The following is a 21038-nucleotide window of genomic DNA, read 5'->3' on the forward strand; positions in this document are numbered from 1 at the left end:
GATGATCATAAATTACCCGTGATTTTTAGGAAAAAATCAAGCACTCTCAACCAGCTAAAGAAAAATGGTGTTTCTAGGGACGTGTTCGAAAGGGAAATAATAGAAGATTTTTTAAAAGCAGCTGTTGGGCCATTCCTGTGTTCCCAAAGTGAAATAGGTTGCATATTTCACAGGGCTGTGTTCATAGCAGATTATAAACTTGACGCTACACCAGTAGATGATAAACTTGACGCCACACCGTTTGATCTGGTGTGACTGGAGTCCCCAGCCCTGTTGCTTTGCGGTGATCCTCACAAAGGACAGGCAGTCATCGTCTCAGGTCTACCGTCGATTTTACTCCACCTATTAAGTTGATAATTTACATTTGCACTGGATGCAGTTGTTCAGGGCTTTGCTGTCATTGTCTAGCAAGCCGGTACCAGAGTGTAGCTACATCATGAGCCTCCTGCGTCGTGCCTCTCCCCCACGGCCCTAGAGGCTGCCTGGAGTGACTTATTGATGGGAGCTGTGGCTATACACATGTCTGCAGCCATACGCTTCATGCCTGAGGCCCAGATTCGGGAATGGACTTGGCTCTGGGGACATGCAGTTGGGCTTCATATTCGCAGCACGGCTGAAGGCAACTGAATCTTGCAATTATTCCTTTAGCGCGGGCATAAAGCTGATCAGAACAGCACAGGCACAGACGAGAGGAATATGTGAAGTCATTGCCAGCAAGCTCAGAATTTGGGACAGGATTCATCTTGCCAGGCATTAGACATCAGTAATGCAGATGTTTGTACATTTGGCCTGTAGACTCCCTTCAAGCGGGCAGAGAGAAATGTATGGAGCCTGATTCACCTGGCCTCTGGTAGACACCTACTTCTGGATAGTTTCTACTTTATAAGTACCTGTTATTCAACTCCACTGAGTTGAAAGGGTGTCCAGAAGTGAGTTCATATGGAGACATGGTTGCTTGGGTAGAGGAGTTCAGCAACTCCTGGTGACCAGCTGGGTTTCACTTGTACTTGAGAGCATTTCCCTGCTCTAGCTACCTTGCAAGAGCAGTCACCTTGTGAGGAATGCATGAATCAAAATATTTCCAAGCATATTTTTTAGCCTTATCACATCTTGTGATCGCTCTTTCTCCTCCAGTGACAAAGGGTTGGTACCTGCAGGTAAATTGGAAGTGAGAAGCATCACTCGTTTGCAAACCCGCAGACTGACCTGCAGAGCTATTCCCTAGGCTAGCTCCGTAGAACAGTAGCAAAGCGAAGTAAGTATGAAGCTTTCATTTTCCCCTGGAGCTGCAGTAGTCCTTTCTGTGCAGCACGCGGTGGCTTGGAGCCAAGGGCTTCTCTGAGTGATGTGGTATAACTGGGAGCCGCTTGCTCCTCGTCTGTAGCTCGCTGCAGTCAGATAATGAGCGAATGAGCTGTTTCTTTATAGTCATTGTACACTCCTGGTTAAATTAATGAGTTGCTGTCAGAATTTAAAGAAGAGGGATGTGTATTAGGATTCACAAAAGAGAAATGAGGGGGGCTGACTGTTCTGGCCAGGCTGCTTTTTTATTATTTAAAAATACAAGCAAACAGCATTTGGCCGTAAAGTCTTGCGTGCTGAAGTGTTTATTCTCGATCTACTTTACTTGATAAAATCCCTTAGGTGCCCCTTTAAAATAATCTTATTTCTCTCTCATCTGAGCAACTTTTTGGCCCGATGGCAGAGATTTTGAAATGGCATATTTGCAGGAAAACTGAGAGGATCGCTTGAGATTTATGAAGCTTCACTCTTAACTGTTAGAATATGAGTAAAAGGACTGAATGATTTGTAATTGGTTATTCATCAGCGGTTTCACATTGATTTAGAGAGCAATTTCAAGGAGATGTTTTAGTGATTTACCTCGGCTGCCGGTTTGAATAACAAATCATTCATTTAATATGCAAATTTCCAGGATTTGTTTAAACGTCGTGGCGATGCACTCTCCTGCCCATATGCTGCCAGTCATTTGCATCACCAGTTGTCATAGACACGGCAGCAGCACCAAACCAGGCACTGGGTGGCCTTTGACCATTTTGCCACTTCGTGCTCCGCTTCAGAATTGTCAGGTGATGACCAGTCCCATCTGTGCCTATGTTAATCATCACCTGCACCTTCCCTGTCACACATCCCAGGGCTGAAGGATCATTTGCCGCGACCTCTTCCCTGTGCAACACAATGACTCCAAGTTACGCAGTTTCATCTGTCTCTCCTCCCATCTTTTGCTGTCATCAGTTTCTTTAGGAGCATGTTGAGTCTTGATTTTATATATATATATGCACACAAATTATATGATTTTTAATATATATATGATTTCATTATTTATTTTGTCATTCTGTTTTTCTCTGCTATTGTTTTTTGTATTTTAAAAAGTTTTGTTCTGCTAAAGTTTTAATTGAAATTAGATACTAGTTGAGAGCTGATAACAGTTGCCTTTAGGAAAGCTTGTTAGAATTACATTCGAAGCTATTTGAAAAGAGAATGCAAAACTGTTTTATAGCGTTTCTAGCATATATCTACACATAAGACAATATATTATCTTTTTTTCTCCTTGCCGACTCTAGAAGCCCAGTGCAGGCTTTGAAACACAAACCCAAAATACATGTTTTTTTTTTACAAAACATGCAAAAATCATGGAAGATAAAGGAGAGTAAAGATCTTGGACTGACCACACCCATTAAAATGCCCTTATAGCCCATTATTTTTTATTTTTAAATGACATTATAATAAAATTATTACTGAAATAATCATTAAAAGTGTTAATGTACTTAAAGCCTAAGTATTGTTGTACAGTGACACTATGTCACTGCTTCATCTAGCGAATCCAGTGAACTCTAAATTAGCATCACGCCTTTTCTTAATAAAAATAATACTGTTGCTGCTATTAATTATTGATCCCATCTGTGCTTGCAAAGAGAAGGAGTGGAGATTCAGCTAATGAGCTTGTGAGGGAATTTTTTTAAATAACCTGCTACCCTTTGCACACCCTCACTGACCCGGCTGCGGGTGTGACATTCCTCTGCCAGCAGCCCCCTTGGCTTATTTGCTCAGCAACAACGGAGAAAGGTGCTGTTAGAGCCGACCTGACCTTTCCCAGGACAGAACTGCAGCAAAATACCTGAGACATCAAAACGATTTGCTCTGCCATTTCCCTTCTTCCCCTGCCCAGAGGGGAGAGGCTGAGAAGAGCCCGGCGGGTCAGGCACGGTTATCCAGTCGGCAGCCTCCCTCCCCTGCGGTTTTCCGTTATCTGAGCATTGCCAACTCGCGAGTCTCATAATGTTGATTAGGGGCATTGCCGCATTTAAGATTATTTACTTACTGTTTTAAGGTTTCTGTGAGGTGAAAAGGAGTCTGCACCGGGTTGCGTAGTTTGAGGAGCAGGTGCACCAGCCTTCCTTCATCCGCACCTTGTTATATCCTATGGAGAAAAATGCTGCTGCTGCGATCCCTCCCCTGAGACCAGGAGATGCCGGCAGCGTGCCTGCAAACTGGTCAGCACCCTCAGGCATGGGTGCAGCACAGCCAGAATTCTGGTAACCGATGAAAAGTTTGTGGAGCGAAAGGCCTGTGTGCCTTTTTGAACATTTTCTGATCGTGAATTAAATTGAAATGGGAGCAGGGGGAGAAATGACAACGGAAGAGTCAGATTTTCTTGGGAGACAGTTAGAGACGTCTGGGTTTCAATATTCACTGTCCCCAGAGCCATCCATTCAAATCAATGCCGTGCTGGCCGCCTTCCTCAAAGTTGAGGTTTACTCATCTGTTTCCTTTGTATTTGGTCAGGCCCTTGAAAACTCAAGCTTCTTTGGCTACTTTAGAACTTAAATACTAAAAAAATGGGGAAAATGAAAGTTCAGGTCTAAAACGCTTTCTTAGCAAGCTTAGTGCCAGGAGGCCTCACCAGCCACTCCTGAATTGTGTGACTGTTCTGTTAGGATGTTAAACCTTTACGTTTTGTTTGTTAACGTTGTTTCTTAAGCAGTAGATCTAACTAACCTTACAGTTTTGTAGCCTCTGTATTTCTTTCCCTGCCCAGCTGAACTGCAATGGTCTCCAGGCTTTCCCCTTATCATTGCGACCAACGCTTTCAGTCCCTCCTCTGCTACCACAGAACCTGAGGCCTTTCTCCTCCCAGACCTCATTTACTTCCACACACGTGCATTTTTCCAAAATATTTCCAGTTTCAACAACGCAACATCTAATCTGACTCCTTTCTCCCCTCTCCCCTCCTATACCCATTCATATACATGCACCCCCTCTTCTCAGCACCCCTGTGACCTGCCAAAAACGTTGGGTCCGGTTCTACAAGCAAGGTACCTGAGCCACGGCGTGTTTTCTCAGGACAGATGTCAGCTGGGAGGACAGACAGAATGACTCACAACACAGCCGGCTCCTGTCTGAGCTCAGCTCTGTTCTCAGATTGGTGGAAAATGCCCAAATGTTTACATGTTAGTGGAGAAACCATGTAAGGGTGAGAAGGTGGGAGCTGTGTAATGTGAGCATATATGCTACACTTTTTGTACAAAAAGACGACGACTTCCAAGTCAGCCACTTTCGTGACTGGTTTCCTGACCACCTTCTTGGAGGAGAAGGAAAAAATTTGTTTTACTTTAAAAGGTCCAGGTCTATTTTCAATGTGTTGAGTAGCAGACTAACTTTTCAGGACATTATGGCCAACGAGCATTCCATGACCAGTGTGAGCACCCTTTGCAGAGTGCACCCTCTCCCGATGCTCCATCTAGAAGGACTGATGAAAGGGAACCAGAATGATCATCTTCCACAGATTTGTTTCTTGGTTTCTGGTTCCGGCATGTGCATGTCCAGTTTTTGCCAGTAAGCAGGGCAGAGTACACATCCTTTGTATTAACCAATTGACAGACCATAAGACTGCACTCCTCTTTCCTCAAGAAATCAGGTTAAAAATAACTTTAAAGGTCCCTTCCAACCCGAACTATTCTGTGATTCTGTGATTCTACCCGTTTGGTATCGTCTTGCACTGTGAGATAATCCCCTGTCATGATTTTATTTGAGCACTTACAACTTTAGCTTAAAGATCCTCCCTTACCTCCTGTGAGGTGGTAGTGGCAGGTAAGAGTCCTTCCTAGCAAAACCCTTAAGTAGAATTTTAACTAGAAGCTTTCAAGTAGCTCCACCAATTGCTCAACTCTTTCTCACCCCCTCAGAAGTCCGGGCTGCCCAGTCCTGCTGTTTCCAGTCCCATCTGCTTTCAAGGCAAGAAGAAAGCTGTCACCCAGTTTAGGGCTTTGTCCTGTGCAACTGAAATCAGTGGGTGTTTAGTCTTTGTTTTTAGTGATTTTTATAAACGAGCTGGTAGCTATATGCTTTGTCCCCATCAATCTCCCACATGGTGCTAAAACTTATTGTTCCTGCTTTAGGAAGGATGAGCTCCTACTTCTGTCTACCCCCCTGATATTTACTGAAAGAAGGAATGGTGAGGGGCAGGAGAGAGAAAGGAAGCAGATGAGCAAGCTCTCTTACTAAGCCTAAATCATTGCATTTTTATTATAAAACCTCCCTAACGTGGTAGCCAGTTTCTGTTAAACTAATACTTTCTGCTTCGATAACATCTCCTATCCAGAAATCTGGAGAGGAGATAGAAACTCACACTAATTCTTAGCCTTTCTACATGTGATTCTGCAAGATGTGTGCAGAAAACAAGGAAAAAGAGAAAATCTGAGATTTGGCAAAGATTGTTCTCAGAGTCTGTAGCAGAATGAAGAATGTTTCTCAGGGCCTGCAGCTCTGGTTTCTGTGTCTTGTCTACAAGGCCTTCATCTCACACATTATTGTTCATAGGTCTTAATTCTAATGTGTATGAAAGTTAAAGTGCTCTCTTCTTTAGCTAGTAGATTATAAAGCTAAATACAATAAAAAGCTGGCAACAATTGACGAAAAGTACAGAAAGTTTGTTCTTCCAAAGGAAGACAGCCCGAGTATTGCAGAGAAAATAATCTCTCTGCCTTCTCTCTTAAAAAGTAATCTTCATATGAACAGCACACCCTATTCATTATATTGTGTTCTTTTCTGTATGTACTGAAATTTCAGAACAGTCATTCTGGAAACATTTTTGTTACCATTTCAGCTGAAGGAGTCGGCTATAATTTACAAACTTTGAGGAATTACTATCCAGCTGTGTTTTAGTTCATTTTCAGAAAAGAAGGGATTATGTTTATATATAGAGGTCTTTATATAATTAATGTTAATTTGCACATGTTAATGAAGATGATTATTAGCAAAGCATTGTAGTTTTGTTCCTTCTGATTTTGACAGATGAGTTGAATAACATTCTGCTGTAATCAATGCAACATAACTCGTCCCTATTTTTTCTAAGCATTAACAACTATTTTATTAGAGGGATTTTAATGAAGCCAAGGCATGGTGACAGACCCTTAAGTGGGCTTTAGCTGCCAAATAGCTTAAAGTATTTTATTTTACACATTGCTAGTACTCCGTAAAATAACATTTAACACGGCTTGCCACTAATGAATCACTGTGAAAAATGACAGATGTCTTTTTGGCTGGAAATCAGTTCACAGAAAAATATTCAGTAAGACTGACACATTCTTCATGGGTTGATGACCTCTAATATCTCTCCTATTGTCTGCATTAAGGTAATAATACTAAGGATAGAGCCCAGAAACTGTCAAGCCTCAGAAATCAGCTGAAGTAGTTACTACTAATGGGAAACATCTTATAGAATTTTTATATAGCTGTTGTACCTGTCTGCACCCTAAAGGGCTGCTCCTCTTGGGAGAAGAGCACATGCACGTGCACATAAATAGCTAGCAGGGAGGAAGGGGCTGGCATTGTCCATCTCACACACCTCCTACAAGTTACGCCGCATACTTTAGTACTTGTAGAAGGAAGTGACTCACTGACACTGAGCCACGAATTTGTCATGTCCATGCAGACAGCAGTCTTCAGATCAGGGGCGATCAGCTCTCTTAGGAGATTCTCTCTGTTCAGAAAAATCCTTCCATTACCACAAGCCTTTTGCCTTTTTTTGCACATCTTTGACCACTAAGTGATTCTTGGTAAATTATTTGTTTACTGTGGACAGCTGTGTATTTCTGTGTATCTTCGAGCTTTAAGCCTCTACTAGTCTTTCTTTGGAGGGGCTACATACATTCCTAGTGCTAAGATATCTAGGATAGTCACCACTTCCAAGCATGCAGCTAATACGTATTATCATATGTATAATATAAATATCTAAAACCGTATGCTCATACAGGTCACCAAACTCACCACAGCAGACAGAGGCACTTGCTCTGGGTCATCCGTATTTTTCCAAATGGAACAAGTCAAGTTCATCTTGGCAATGGTGCGCAGGTGCTGGGTGAATTGTGTGGAATTGGGTTTAGCGAATAACATCTCATTCCTTTGGTGACTTTGACCCCTTGTGGAGCCAGCACATATAAGTTAATATGTTGGGGCTCAAACCCTTTTGGGCAGCAATAGAAATGTTTGCTAAGTTCCAATTTGTCAAAAAAATGCAATTGTCTTGGTGACAGCAAAAGGCTGAAGCTACCGGTATCATTGAGGCACTCATTTGGAAGAGTGTACAGCTGATAGAAGCACAAGAGCCTATTTTGTCTACAAGATGTCTTTTTTTGGTGAGGAATAACCAATTGGATCTAGGTCCAATCTCTGAGGAGCAGATCAGATTCAAAAAAAACCATGAACTGGACAAATCTGGTCTGAAAACCATTAGGGGCCAATAAACATAGGACCATGGCATTCATTAGTTCCAGGTAGAACCACACTGACAAGAAACCTTTAATCAGGTATGATGTCTTTACAGACCTTGGCAAAGGTTTCTCCTGCCATTTGTAGTCTGTATAGATCACATACGATGGTACAAGCCTACATTACTTTGTTACAATATTGTGTTTCAGTTAGCATTAATTAACTACAAGCCAAGAAACAAAACGCTTGAGTTATCCTTGTAAAACACATTTACTGGAAGATGACTCTGTGCTTTCATTCACAGGAAGAAACCGAGTGTCCTTCATCTCTCTCTGTTATCAAAGAGAGGACCGCAGGTGAAACTCTAGAGGATGATTTCTTCTCACCCGATGACCTGTCTTCTGATGAAGAATATTATATCGAAGAAAGCAAAGCAACCCAGTTCAAGAAATCAGGCATGAGGCGAATAGATGATATCAAAAAGGCATTTTCAAGGGAAAATATCCAAAAGACAAGACAAAATTTTGGCAAGAAGGTAAACAGACTTCGAACTAGAATAGTGACCCCTGAGAGAAGAGAGAGGATCAGGCAGTCAGGAGAGAGACTGAAACAATCTGGGATAAGGATCAAGAAAACCATTTCACAAGCTGCCCCAACGAAGGAGGCATTCAAGATCCATAAAAAAAATAAAGAACGAACAGGAGCTGAAGGTCAGGAGGGGATCCAGGAAGCTGGTGTGCACATCGCCTCTGAGCTCGCAGCAGCAGAGCCCTTCACTGAAGAAATCTCTTACACAGAAGTGATCACTAAGGTAAAGAAAGACAAGAATAGTGCAACTAAAGGTGCCTCCCAGTCAACTGAAAAAGGAGTGATGATCCCAGAAGTCGTTCTTAAGCAGGAAGGAAAAGAAGGAGGAGGAGGTGATGATGTCCCTTTGCTAGACTTAAAGCAATCGGCATAAGGAATCGGTTAGCAAACCCACCATACTATCCTTACTGAACAAGAGATAACGCAGTATGTATTCACTCAGCTTTAGACAAATGTGTGAATTTGTGTTATATCACAAAACATGTGTTGGTGGTGTTCTCTCATTTACACGGGTGTCTGTAGTGTTGTCTTCCTGACAACAGCCAAGCCATGCAAATGGAATTAAGGGCTCCTCCTCTGTCTTGCCGGTAGCTATCATTAACCCAAATGGAACTTGCATGTCAAAGGGAGATGGAAATCTGCTGTATTTTCAAGATTGATTTAGCAGTCACTTTACAGCCTAATCACTCTAGTTTTACGTACAACAGACTAAAAACATTTTCCATTATCTTCTACCAACTCCTCTAATGACAAAACAGTAACAAAGCTGTTACTTGTATTAACAAGAGGAAGAGCTATGAAAAATGTCCATTCAGCAATACAAATCTTTTTGTTTAAGAGCCCTCACTGAAACAGTGGAACAAGGAAATTCCTGCTTTATCCAGGGTGTGACAAAATGTGGCAGGAATGATAGGGTTTTCAGTAAATTGTTTTTCTTCTCAGTGGAAAAGAGAAGCTCCTGAAATGACTAAAGATTATTTCCAGAGTTCTGGAAGGGGAAAGTTTGATGTATGTAAGCAATTAATTTTCTGTACTTATGGAGTGGAGTGAGAATAAAAAAGCAGAAGACACGTTAAATATGGAATAGCAGGAGGAAAAGAGAATGAGGTATCGTATTCATGTTATGAAAAGGCAATTGTGAGAAAGGCAAGGGTATGATGCAGTAAAAGAGGAATAAGATTAATGCATGGGTTCTGGATAAATAGAGAAAAAATTTAGAATATCGTAACTGAAGTTTCCTTGAGATCTTTTGAAGAATTGTTGCTCTATCCGGAGGATCATAGGGCTCATGAACATAACTGTCCAGACAAGGGAATTGTTTTGTTTTCCATTCTCTGTGTTTTTTTGAGCTTCATTGCAATTAAAAACTACTCTACAAAGCCGCTGAAGTACAGGGCCAATCCATAACCCAGTTCTTTGTTTCCTATCATCATCGCTATTGACCAGCCACAGCCTCAGGGATTATGAGACAGACACCCTTTGGAGTATGGAATGCTGTTACAGGAGCCAGTGCCCTGACATCAGAGATGTTTGTAAACATGGCCGCTGTTCTGACATGGGGTGCAGGACTGTATTGCTCTCCTCATCTTAAACAGAGTTGCCTTCAAAGCACTTAATTACCTAAAGCAATGTTAGCCGCTACTATCTGTGTGAAACTTGTGCAATATTGCCGAAAGATGGATGATTGTATTTAATATCTCAGATTCATTTTAACAGCAGAGCATAACTTGGTTGTCTATATACATTGTTTGAGGACTCCCAGCTAATTGTTAATCTATAATTTAAATATAATTAGTTTGATTTCAAATATTCTGCCTGACAGTTCTTTCATTTAGTCTGGTGTACATCACATTTGAAGTGAATATTAACTAGGGAACACTGGTTGGGAAAGGTCAATGTTATACTATGTCAGTGACATTTCAAATCAAATTAATGTTGTCAGATTGGAAGCAGCAACTCCACTGAATGGGGGCAGGATAGGGCAAGAGAGGGAGACAGGGAGAGGAACACATTTCTTTCAACAGTAAATCGTATGTCTCTGCTGTACTGTAATTACATGCAAAAAGAAAAAAAAAAGGTTTTGCTTAGAGGATAGATTGGAGGGTTTGGTTGGTTGGTTTTTTACTAGTTATAGGAAGCCTTTTCTGGGACCAGGCGACTGTATGATCTTCTTCCAGTTCTGTAGAAATCTGTAGCTATCTTCAGTGAAGCACTGTGTGATTTGTCTGGTTCTTCTGTAATATGGCCTGCATTCTGTTCTGCAAGATTTGATGTTTTCCTAAACTGACAAACAGGGTTTAGTTATTGAAATGAAAATGTCAACATTCAAAGAAGCTATTTCTTTGCATTTTTATACAGCAGAACACGAAGTGCTAGAACATAATTGCCTGTAGATTTTTTTTATATAGCATTTAATTTTCTCATTTTGCTTGACAAAGAAAGGAAGTGATGCAGTTTCCATGGAGCTTATCATGCAGAACCACATATAACCTCTATCAAATATGTATTTTTAATGTTTACTTCTAACTTCAATTGTTAGAAGGGAATGATTTGTTTTCACAGGAAGTAGTGAGTTCTTCAGGTGTGCAAAGTATTTCAATGTATGCTCTTCATTTTAAGTTACTATCAATGTTACTGGCTTGAATTTTACAGGTACCAAGAGATCAAAGTTAATTTACTCCGTATCCCCTCATACAGGCAGAGGATGGGGAGAACACTGTGGGTTACAACCTCAATTTCTATACAATAGCACAGCCTTTTCCTGCCTGAAGTCCCCCTTATCTTTTTCATAATTTCCAAGAGCAATGATCTTGAAGCCCAGTCCTTCACCCTTCTCAGAAACAAAATTCTCAATGAAATCAGTTGATGTACAGCTGTACTGCGTGGAGGCCTGGTGTATATTTTTTGAACAGGTGGTTTCACTTGGTAAGATAATCTTTCCGGCACTGTGTGAGAAACAAGTGCTGCTCCCGGCTCAGTGAGAGAAAGGGACCCTGCCCCTGCCTGCTCTGTTTTCCAAGAACAAATCTGGCACTTTCTGCTTCATTGTGGGTGGGAGTGTGAATATCAAACTTCCTCACAGAAACAGCCCTGCAATTGCTAACTGCAGAGTAAAAATGGCTATGGGAAAGGATGAACTACTTCCTTAGACATCAGCTGAAAAGAAATTGAAGTGTTTATGCAAAAATTGAAAGTGTTTACAGGGAGAAAAAAGTGATTAACAAAGACTTCACTGCAAGTCCTTCTTTCATAACATCCAACAGCAATTTCTTTTGCCTTGAATTTGTGCTAGCGAAAAAAGCCAAACGTTTTCTGCCAATAGTTGTCTGTCTATTAAATAAAGAGCAGTAGCAATCGCCCTTCAATTACAGGGTAGACAGCAATGGTGGTAACACACAAAAATGACTTTAACCATTTCAGGTGAATCTACTCCCAGAAATGGCTTTTGTGTTTTCTATTTTTTTTTTTACCTAAACTGATGCAAAATGCAGAATAAAAAACAGTTAAGAGGTTTGAGTTTGCAGGATTCAAGCAGTAATGCCAATGGAGTGAATACAAATAGAGCCAAACTGGTGTTCAGATGTATTTACTCCGAGAAAAGTTCCAAAACTTCTTGCTCGCTGATAATGGAGCATGTACACATCTTCCTTACAATGGGATATAGGTTTAGAAAAGAGTTAATATGTGCAAAGGCCACTACTTGTGCAAAGATAAACTTGCCTGTTTGTACAACTTCTATGATAGTTGCATAAACAAGAGACTATTCAAGGAAATGGTAGCATCCATTTGTAAAACCACCTAGTAAGCTTACAAATGAAAAATCAAAGGAACTGTGCATTGGAATATATGCAGATAAACATAAAGTTCTACCGTACATTTAATTCACTTGTCATTACAGCTTTAATAATGCTATGGATGAAAAGTTTTTAATTACAAAGTTGAATTTTAAAATAATTATATTATATTATGAAAAAGCCTTGTATTAAGAAGAAAAGATAACATCTACAAAAGAACCACCATAAATGTTAGAGCAGTTGTCACTATCATAAGCACTTTTTTCCTAGTGAGTCCATTATGAGGAAGCTAGTTCATTATATTCTCACTTGCTTTATAACAGCTGCCAAATTTTACACCCACAACTGTTTTCCCTCTGATATTCCCAGGATAAATGCATTTAGTATTTTTGCTGTGAACAGAGTCAACTGATCTATGTGCAGTTAACACAATCTCTATACATTACACACTAATTCCCGTATCCCTGTGAGAACGTAGCTACCACTTTTTCACAGCAACAATGAAAGTCCTACTGTCTGCAGTTTAATCTTTCTAGGTGCTTCTTTTTTAACAGCTATCTGTCCTTATTTTGAACTGCAGAGCAGTGCGACCCCCCGTAAAGTCCAATGATCAGGATTCTGCACTGTTTTCAGATACAGAGAGAAAATGTACGTCAGATCTGTTCTCCGGGGCTTTTTGTAGACGGGGCAGGAGTACACACTTCCTTGTTGCTTCTTTGGGTCATGTAGCGCTGCCGTGCTAACAGCATACACGTGGACTACAGGAAGACTGGTGAACAGCACCTGAAAACGTTGAGAGAGACACGGGGCTCAGCATTAGAGAAGCAGGATAGGGTGTCTGAACTCCCAACACGAGAGCTAGATTCAGTGATGGCCTTTGGCAAAAGCACCAGCACCTCAGCAGAGGTACATGCGAGAACACAAGTCCTATGCTCGCTACTACGCTGACCCTAACTTTAAGCCAGTGGCCACTCGGGGAAAACAGACGTCAGGAAGCCTGGAAGGAAAAGAAAGCAGCAGAAACCTGGAAAACTGCACATCACGGAAGTAGATGGAAAAACGACAGCGTGGCTCTAGGAGGGAGAGAGACCGTTGACTTTTTTCCTATCCTTTGCCCCTTTGGCTCGTGTTCCCCATTCTTTCCCCACCTTCTGTTCCCTGAACGGCAGGACTGGAGCTACAAAGGCCAAGCTGCATTTAGCAAGCCTCCTTGTTACCTCTGCACTGCTGGCAGTGGAGCTTCAAATATCCAAGGTGCCTCTTGGGTGTTTTTCCAGACTAGACCACCTCAGGTCTTCCAGCAATATAAAGTATTCATTGGCAGGTGGGAAAAAAAAAGACCCAAACCCAAGAGCAGCATGGAGGCTTGTTGAACACTGCAGAGCACTTGAGTAAACTCCGTGTTTGAAGGTGTCTTTTCACAAACCAGGCAACAGAAGCTACAGCTGGCAAGGTTTGGTTTGGCAAAGTTTGCTCTCAGGCAGACACAGAAGTGTTTTACCTGATTGGAATTACCTCAGCTCCAATTCCAGGACAGTTACCACTGGTTTGGAAGAAGTTTAACAATGCAGACAACGGTAGCTTTCCCTGGACAGTGACCAGAGCATCTAGTCACTACTCCATAGCTCGATTTTAAATCTGCTTAGTCACATCAGCAAAATGTAACTCCATGCATGGATAACTGCGCATAAGCCCAGAACTAATACTCTTTCTTCTATTCAAAAATCAATGCCGGGGATTTCTAGTGAACCAAACACTGACCTCCAGAGAAGCTGTCATCAAATCCAGTTCCTGGGCTTTGGAAGTTGCGATAGTGTCCCACTTGGTCAGTCAAAAGAAGGCTGACTATGGGTTGCACTATTTTATTCAAACACAGCTGTGCCTTTAGGGCCCCTGAAGCCAAGAAGCCCAGCATCTGGTCTGCTCTAGTGCAGTGCATCCTAAATTCATTTTCTGATAGAAGTCTTTTTGTTTGGTTCTGGTGAGTAAACACTCTGTCCTCTTCCCAGCCCTGCTAGTGTTTTAGCCTCTTAAAACCTGTTGTGAAACCACTGCTGCAGGCATTCAAAATACTTCCCAGTGTTCTCTGAGCACACCGTATTATGCCACAGTCAGTCATGCTCACTTGATCCTTACCTTTGGTGCTGACTCGACCAGCTTACTGTTTCTGCGGTCCCAACCTGCCCCTTCGAGGAAAAGGCCATATATATAAACCCCACCAATGTCAGCAGGAGGAGGACCAACAACATCTTCTTTCATCATCTTGGTCACTTCATTGTGTAAAACAACACTGTCGAGTGCCCACCCTTTTGCTAAATTCATGCGAGTCGTCTCTTGCCTCATAGCAGTTAGGAATCCCTAAGGAGATTGAATATGACATAGAGGGTTTAAAAAAAAAGTGAATTCACCCATTTCCAACTTTTTTCCTATATAAGTGACATCAGCAGTATAGAACCTCACCCCACAGAATCTCATGTACATATAAAAATAAATCCAGTAGTGTAAATCCAATGCTTTCCTACACTTTCCCAGTACCATGCATTCTTATGGTCTGCATGTGTTGGTGCTAAGGAACCACCAAGTTGGCTTATTTAACATATCAGAAGCTGCATGTGTGACTCACCTCACCTCACATGCCTACTTTACAACCAGCCAGATGGAGAGAGTTTTACAAGACTGCCAGATTAATGTGTTTTGTGAGGCTCCAAATACAGGTAATTGCTAAGCCACATATATCACTGGTATTTTGTGTGCTATATTACTCACCTTTTCTTATACCAACATTGTAAAAACGCTTTTCAGTCAACAAATCACAAAGCATTTTACAGAACACAAAGGAAGTACCAACTGGAATCATGCAATTAAATAGTGAAATGCCTCTGTAACTTTGCTCAGTGAAAAGCCTTAATATACTACAATAACATACTACTGTAGACACCAGCAAGATAAACTCCCAGCACTTCTGCAGCAGTTAGAATGAAACAAACTTTCTGTTCTGAAGAGCTACAACCCCATGACACGGTTATGAGCTATGACAAAACAAGCCAGGCTGAAGATGGTGGTTAGCTTCTCTCATGTAACTGTCCATGCGCACGCCCACCGCAGTACAGGGGAAGCGCCTTAGTCCTAGGAGGCAGGAGGGAAGACTGCTTCGCACTTCCAGTGGACATGCTGTAGATGTACACCTTATTTTACCTTATGGAAACCCATTTGCATAGCCGGGAGATGAATGAATAAAACACGAAAATTGAAGATGCAAGAGCAAGGGGGCCTTATGGAGAAGGACAACTAGGAAGGAAGAAGTTTCAGGACAGATTTCAGAGCAGAGAAAGAAGGTATCTGGAGACAGAGATGGGGGAATAGAGAGCCACATGGGGAACACACAAAGGTGGGTATGAGAAAGTCAACAGCACAGCTAGGAAGAAATCAGGAGCAATGAGGGAATTGAACAAGCTTTTTATTTTTCTTCAATATTCACAGTGCAGAATGATCTGTTGAGTTACTGTTAGGGCCAAATGAATGGAAAGAAGTCCAATGAGGAAACATTAGCACGTTGGTCTACTGAATGCCAGGGCCAAACCCTGGCTGCTGGGACTGGCGTGCTTGTTGCACGTGCTAAGCACTTTGTAGCTATGCAATACCCTTTCAGTTATGAGAACATGAGATGACATTCATGAACTCAGATGTTTCAGTTAAGTGACATTGGTTACTTCTCATTAATATCATTCCAGACACCCCAGGACAAGTGTTTTAAAGAGGTTTTTTGATAGCACAGGTAATTGTAATTGCGTTTGAAGTAGTTGAGAACTCTAGCATAGAGCTGAGGGAGATAGGATTAAAGGCCAAGTTCTTCTGTCAGAAATGCCATTAAAGGAAAGGAGAATCGTTGTACTTAATTTGTGGAATTTTAATTTATAGAAACATGCTAGAACCAATAGTTTAAAGTACATGAAGTATTCACTGCCAGAAGGCCCCAGAGGGCCACTGGATCCCAGATAAACTGAAATATTAAAGAAAGAAGAGCCTGAAGAGGACAGGACAGAGCAATGAATGTATTAAGGGAATCAGTTCAAAGGCACTAGGGAAACACTGGAACAAAAGTAAGCTCAGAGCTCTGTGAGTTGTCTTCGGGGATAAGATGTAGATTGCAGACTGTTCTTACAGAGATGGCAGGACCTATACACTGTCTGCAGAGGGCCTTATAGCACTTATCTGCTCATTTCAGTGAATCCTAGACAGCGTTTAAAGACTACAGCTGTGAGCTGGAGGCCCAGCTGGGTACCCCAGAGCTGGTGAATGGCACAATAAACAGCAAGAAAGAATCAAGTGGCTTGAGGTGCCACTGTATGGCTGAGCGCTTGGCTTTCCCCAACACCCTCTATCAGAGACGTAATGGACCACTGGCCGTGACATTTGCTGTGATTTCTAGTAATCTTTACTTCGGGGTTTTTTTTTGCGGGGAGGGCATGTTGAGATTTCAGAAACAGGGAAAATTATTTCTTCTTTCTTCACCTGCCTTTTCCTGAACTTCTCCCTGTCCTGCTCACTGAAGGCTTGCTAAAGCTTTGTCCCTCTGCCTTCTATCAACCCACACAAAGTAACTCTGAGTCTTCTAGTGAGGGAGAAGCAGGCATCCATGGAAGCTATGACAAGAAATATGGAAATCAGTTAAGTCTATTGCTTTCACCATCATATTCTCTCCTTTACCCTACTTAGGGGGGTCCCTGTTTGTCACTTACTTTGCACTTTCTACAGCAAGGAAATTATGGCAGGTTTACTAGAATTAAGTAGGCACTGAGGAATAGAGGCATTGTACTTCATATTCTTATTAGTATTCACATTGCTTTGGCATCTAAGGGTCTTAGAAATAGGCTGAGGGTTCATTATGCTGAGTACTATGCAGCCAGAAAGACAGTTCTGCTTCACAGGGCTTAAAATCCATATATAGGACAAGTGACAGAAACTGGATACAGAGATGCAAACAAGGAAAAAATGAAACAGTATCAGCCACAATATGGAAATTGAGAAGTAGAAATTAGATATGCGTAGTGTCAAGCTTTTTGAGGAAAAAATCAAGTAACATCAGATTAGCTTCCAGGAGTGAAGAAAATTCAGGCACTTCTTGTTTTGTTCACCCCAGTTATCTTGGCCCAGTGCAGACACACAGAAGGAATGGGGTTTCTTTTGCGTAGAAGCCTGAGTATTCTCTCATTTGTATCACTATAAATAAAGATTAATGTCTGTGAAATTACTGAATTTATCCTAGTGTATAAATGGTCCAAGAGAAGGCAGAGTTAGGTCCTATATTATTTTTTATTGCCAGAATGCCTCATCTTCCCAGTGCTATAAATCTACTTTATTGTCTTGTGTTATCCATGACATTTATCCATTGATTATAAAGCAAACAGTGACATCTATGCAAGTAGGCAAATTACAAATTATTTAGGAGCTGCATTTCATCTTACAAATGAAAGGATTTTTCCTGACAATTCCTCAGGTATTACAAACAAGCCATTAGAACTGCAGCACTAACACTTCATCACCTCAACTTGCTTGAGAAGGTAAAAATCAATTTTCTTAGCATATGAAATACTGATTTTAAACACACCAATATGACTATTAACAAAATAATAATTAATTAAATAGAAAAGGAGTCTTTGCTCCAGTGAATTTTTTGTAGAAAGAGCCACTCCCACAGCCAGGGTTACAGAAAATGGAGACTATAACAGCAACCATCTGATTCTTACGCTTGTGATTGTCAGCACAAATAAATTTTTAAATCAGGTAAGCACATCTCATTCTTAAAAAACACTCATTTTTTCTCTGCACGCTATGTATTTAGGGACTTTCAGAACTACGTGTTATGAAGTGTTTAATGTTTGTAGTTCTAGACACTTTCTCACTTACTATGGTCTATTAAATCACAGATTGTTTGGGGATATTTTACTCTAATTATTTGGAATCTTTTTTGGGAAGTCCAGATGTATGGATACAAAAAAATGTAGGATGCCCAATTTGATCTGGCAAAATTTCAGAACTGACACAACCCCAAAGCACAAAAAAGCCAGCTAAAATGGCCAGTACAAAACCTGTAGCAGCTCTTGGCTCATCTGTAGTGCAAAAGCAAACACCAACAAAACCAAAAGCCTATTAGGATTGCATCCAGCCTGATCATTGCAAGTTACTTAGGAATATTTGAGAGTGCCACTATCAATGTGTTGCTAACAAACCAACTATGGAAGCATAATCATTTTATTAAAACACCTACTCCTCTCCCTCATACTTTTGCTTGGGAACCCTTTGCTCAGGGATTCTGTGAGCACACTTCCATGCCATAAAGTAGTATCAGCAGACAGCTGGCAGAGACAGGATAGATGATAGATGGATATTTCCCAGCAGTAGTCCTAGAGAATATTTGCCACTGTTGCTTTCTCTATTCTAGGCAGCTGTTTCAGCTAGCTTTTGCATTGCTAACAAGTACTGAGATTAAAATAGATCTTTAAAATAGCTTTTTGCTAAGGCTTCACAGAAACCTGTCGGCTGAATACTCTCACAATGACTCACTTCCACAACTCGCACTTCCCACAAACATCTGTGAATCATAAACAGCTTTAATGAATGTGCATAGCTGTACAAAGAAACTACACATCATCTAGGTATGTATACTTTACTTCTTTTAACTCTGTTCTCAGCTGTTCCCTTTTTTGTGTTTTATTTTGTGCCAGGTTTTTATTTTAGATCATGCAGGCAAGAGGCTGTATTTTTTATATGTCTCTGCAGACCAAGTCTGGCACAGTTCTGGGGTGGTATACATAACAAACCTTCCATTTCAAGGAACTGATCTGCAAGAATTGAGAGCGAAGTCCAGATCTTTTCTTCCTATGTCAAAGCTTTGAAATTTATCTCTTTAGTCCTCAAAGGGATTTTCATACAATGAATGAAAAACATTACTCTAACAGAGGAGGGGAAAAAAGAAGGATAACGTTGACATGTGAAAAGGTGTACCTACCCAATTTCCACACTATAATTAAAGCAACCAGAATATGCATTCCATTATTTCAGTAACATTATTTTCATCTGGCAAAAATGTCTTCAATAGATGTTGAAGTTAATTTATCATACATTTATGCTAAAAATTGAATTTAGATTACATTTTGTATAGTCACAATTGAGTCAGCCTGAAGTTCTCTCAAGGTCTAATTTAACTGTTACATAGGGGTTAGAAAGATCAATCTGTCAAGCTTACCTGTGGATTAAAGAATCCTGCCATCCAGAACTGGTTTGGTCGGCCATCCTGCAGCCAAGTGCTGAACTGCTGGTTTCTTTCAAGAAGCTCAGTAAACCAAAATCCTAAAGTAGCCGACTCCCAGGAAATCCTAAACCACAGTTTTGGAATTCTAGCATCATACATATTATCTAAAGCGTCTTGTAATTCTTCTGACATAATTATGGTTCCTGGAAGATAAGTAAAACATTCAGAATGAACTTTCCCTTAGCTTGCAAAGGCAATTAAACCTTCCAAATGACATTCTGAGTCTAATGAACCCTGTTTTGTTGTGCCTTAATTGCACATCTGTTGCACTAAAGTCTTACCAGTTTGCAGTTAATTTGCTCAAACTCATAAGACTTGATTCAAAGCTAAAGGTGACAAGGTAAGTGATATTTCTGTTATTTTGATCAGAAATAAAGGGGTTTTTTAAACAACTCCTGCTACCTCACAATATTTATATTCATTATATTCATGCTGTTTGGAATGTATTTAATAATATAAAACTTTTTAATATATTTTAATCATTCCTACATACATGAGCAATGATAAAGATATACTGTGTAACTCATCTATATCCTAAGCATGTACTGACAGTGATTATATTAATGAAATTCACTCTTATTAATGATAACTTTGTACATTTCCATTATCAAGATTCTCAATGGGAAAGCAGTACATAGAATAAAGCTAGAGGCAAGTTTTTCTTTTTTTTTTTTTTTGCGTTGGTAGTGCATACTCACATATTCCATCCATAGTACTGTTGTCTCCGTTAAAATACTGGCATTGACTAAGACAGTGATTTTTCAGTGACATGCACTACCTAGCAGATAATGACCTGCTCACATGTATATTCACCTCTTTTTGTCCAACAAATGCTACGAGAAAACCGTCAACTTTTACGAAACTGCAAATATTAAAAAATACTGCCTATCCAGCATTCTCTGTAATGGCTTCATAGTCAGGTTCAGAATCATGTTTTGGGATAGCTAGCAGTCTTTTATAATGCAATTAATAAACCTTCTCTTTGGGTATAAATCTTCTTTAACATATAATGAAGAGAACCAACATTTAAGAAAGAAGCCACTCTATGTCATCTCCCCTTTGCCTAGAAAAATGTAGTATTACACCATACACTTTATTCACCCTCTGGAGGCAGAAAAAGTGAAAAAAAGTCATGCAACGCATGTGGTTTCAACTTCGGAGCAACTGTAGTGAGGGCAGAAAAGAAGTGAAGACCGTCCCGTTTGAGCCTCGGGGATCGTTACCATTTGAACTAAGAAAGAACGGACCCTTTCATCTCTAGTTCTTCTTTTCAGGCCGATGCAGCCAACTTTATCCTGAAACAAGGGTTGTGAGAGCGCCACATTTTCTTCTCTATTCTTGTGGGCAGGCTGGAGCTTTTCAAAGAGGGAGATACAACCAGTCCCTGCCCTGAAGCATGGTGAAATCTCTTAGGATGTCTGCCCGTTATGACTCAGAGCAGCTGCTGAGAATGCTAAGCCAGAGTGTTCTTGAGGATGAGTTATGTTCAGAGTTCTGGCCTTGCCCATATAGCTGCATAAATATTTCTAGTGAGTGGGTGTCATCTCTGGCAATAGGCATACAGTGCTTGAATTTCAGCACTAAATGACATCTGTGGGTGTTGGGATGCATTCCTG

The 21038-nt window shown here is 40.7% G+C and overlaps 2 protein-coding genes across 2 annotated transcripts in view; one reads left to right on the plus strand and one right to left on the minus strand.

Annotated features, from left to right (window-relative positions):
- The window catches only part of MURC (muscle-related coiled-coil protein), a 14205-nt gene extending 5516 nt beyond the window's left edge, over positions 1-8689 (plus strand). Inside the window, exon 2 of the mRNA XM_010291734.1 lies at positions 8033-8689. Coding sequence (XP_010290036.1) covers positions 8033-8689 — 657 coding nt within the window. The remainder of the gene's footprint in view (positions 1-8032) is intronic.
- Positions 8690-12664: 3975 nt separating this feature from the next.
- LOC104624382 (dynein heavy chain 5, axonemal-like) overlaps positions 12665-21038 on the minus strand; it is a 98004-nt gene continuing 89630 nt past the window's right edge. Inside the window, exons 31-33 of the mRNA XM_010291735.1 lie at positions 19357-19565; positions 14247-14468; positions 12665-12893 (exon numbers count right to left, since the gene is read on the minus strand). Coding sequence (XP_010290037.1) covers positions 12675-12893; positions 14247-14468; positions 19357-19565 — 650 coding nt within the window. The 3' untranslated portion in view covers positions 12665-12674. The remainder of the gene's footprint in view (positions 12894-14246; positions 14469-19356; positions 19566-21038) is intronic.

Source organism: Phaethon lepturus, unplaced genomic scaffold (assembly GCF_000687285.1).
Source record: "Phaethon lepturus isolate BGI_N335 unplaced genomic scaffold, ASM68728v1 scaffold10097, whole genome shotgun sequence".
Lineage (NCBI taxonomy): Eukaryota > Metazoa > Chordata > Aves > Phaethontiformes > Phaethontidae > Phaethon > Phaethon lepturus.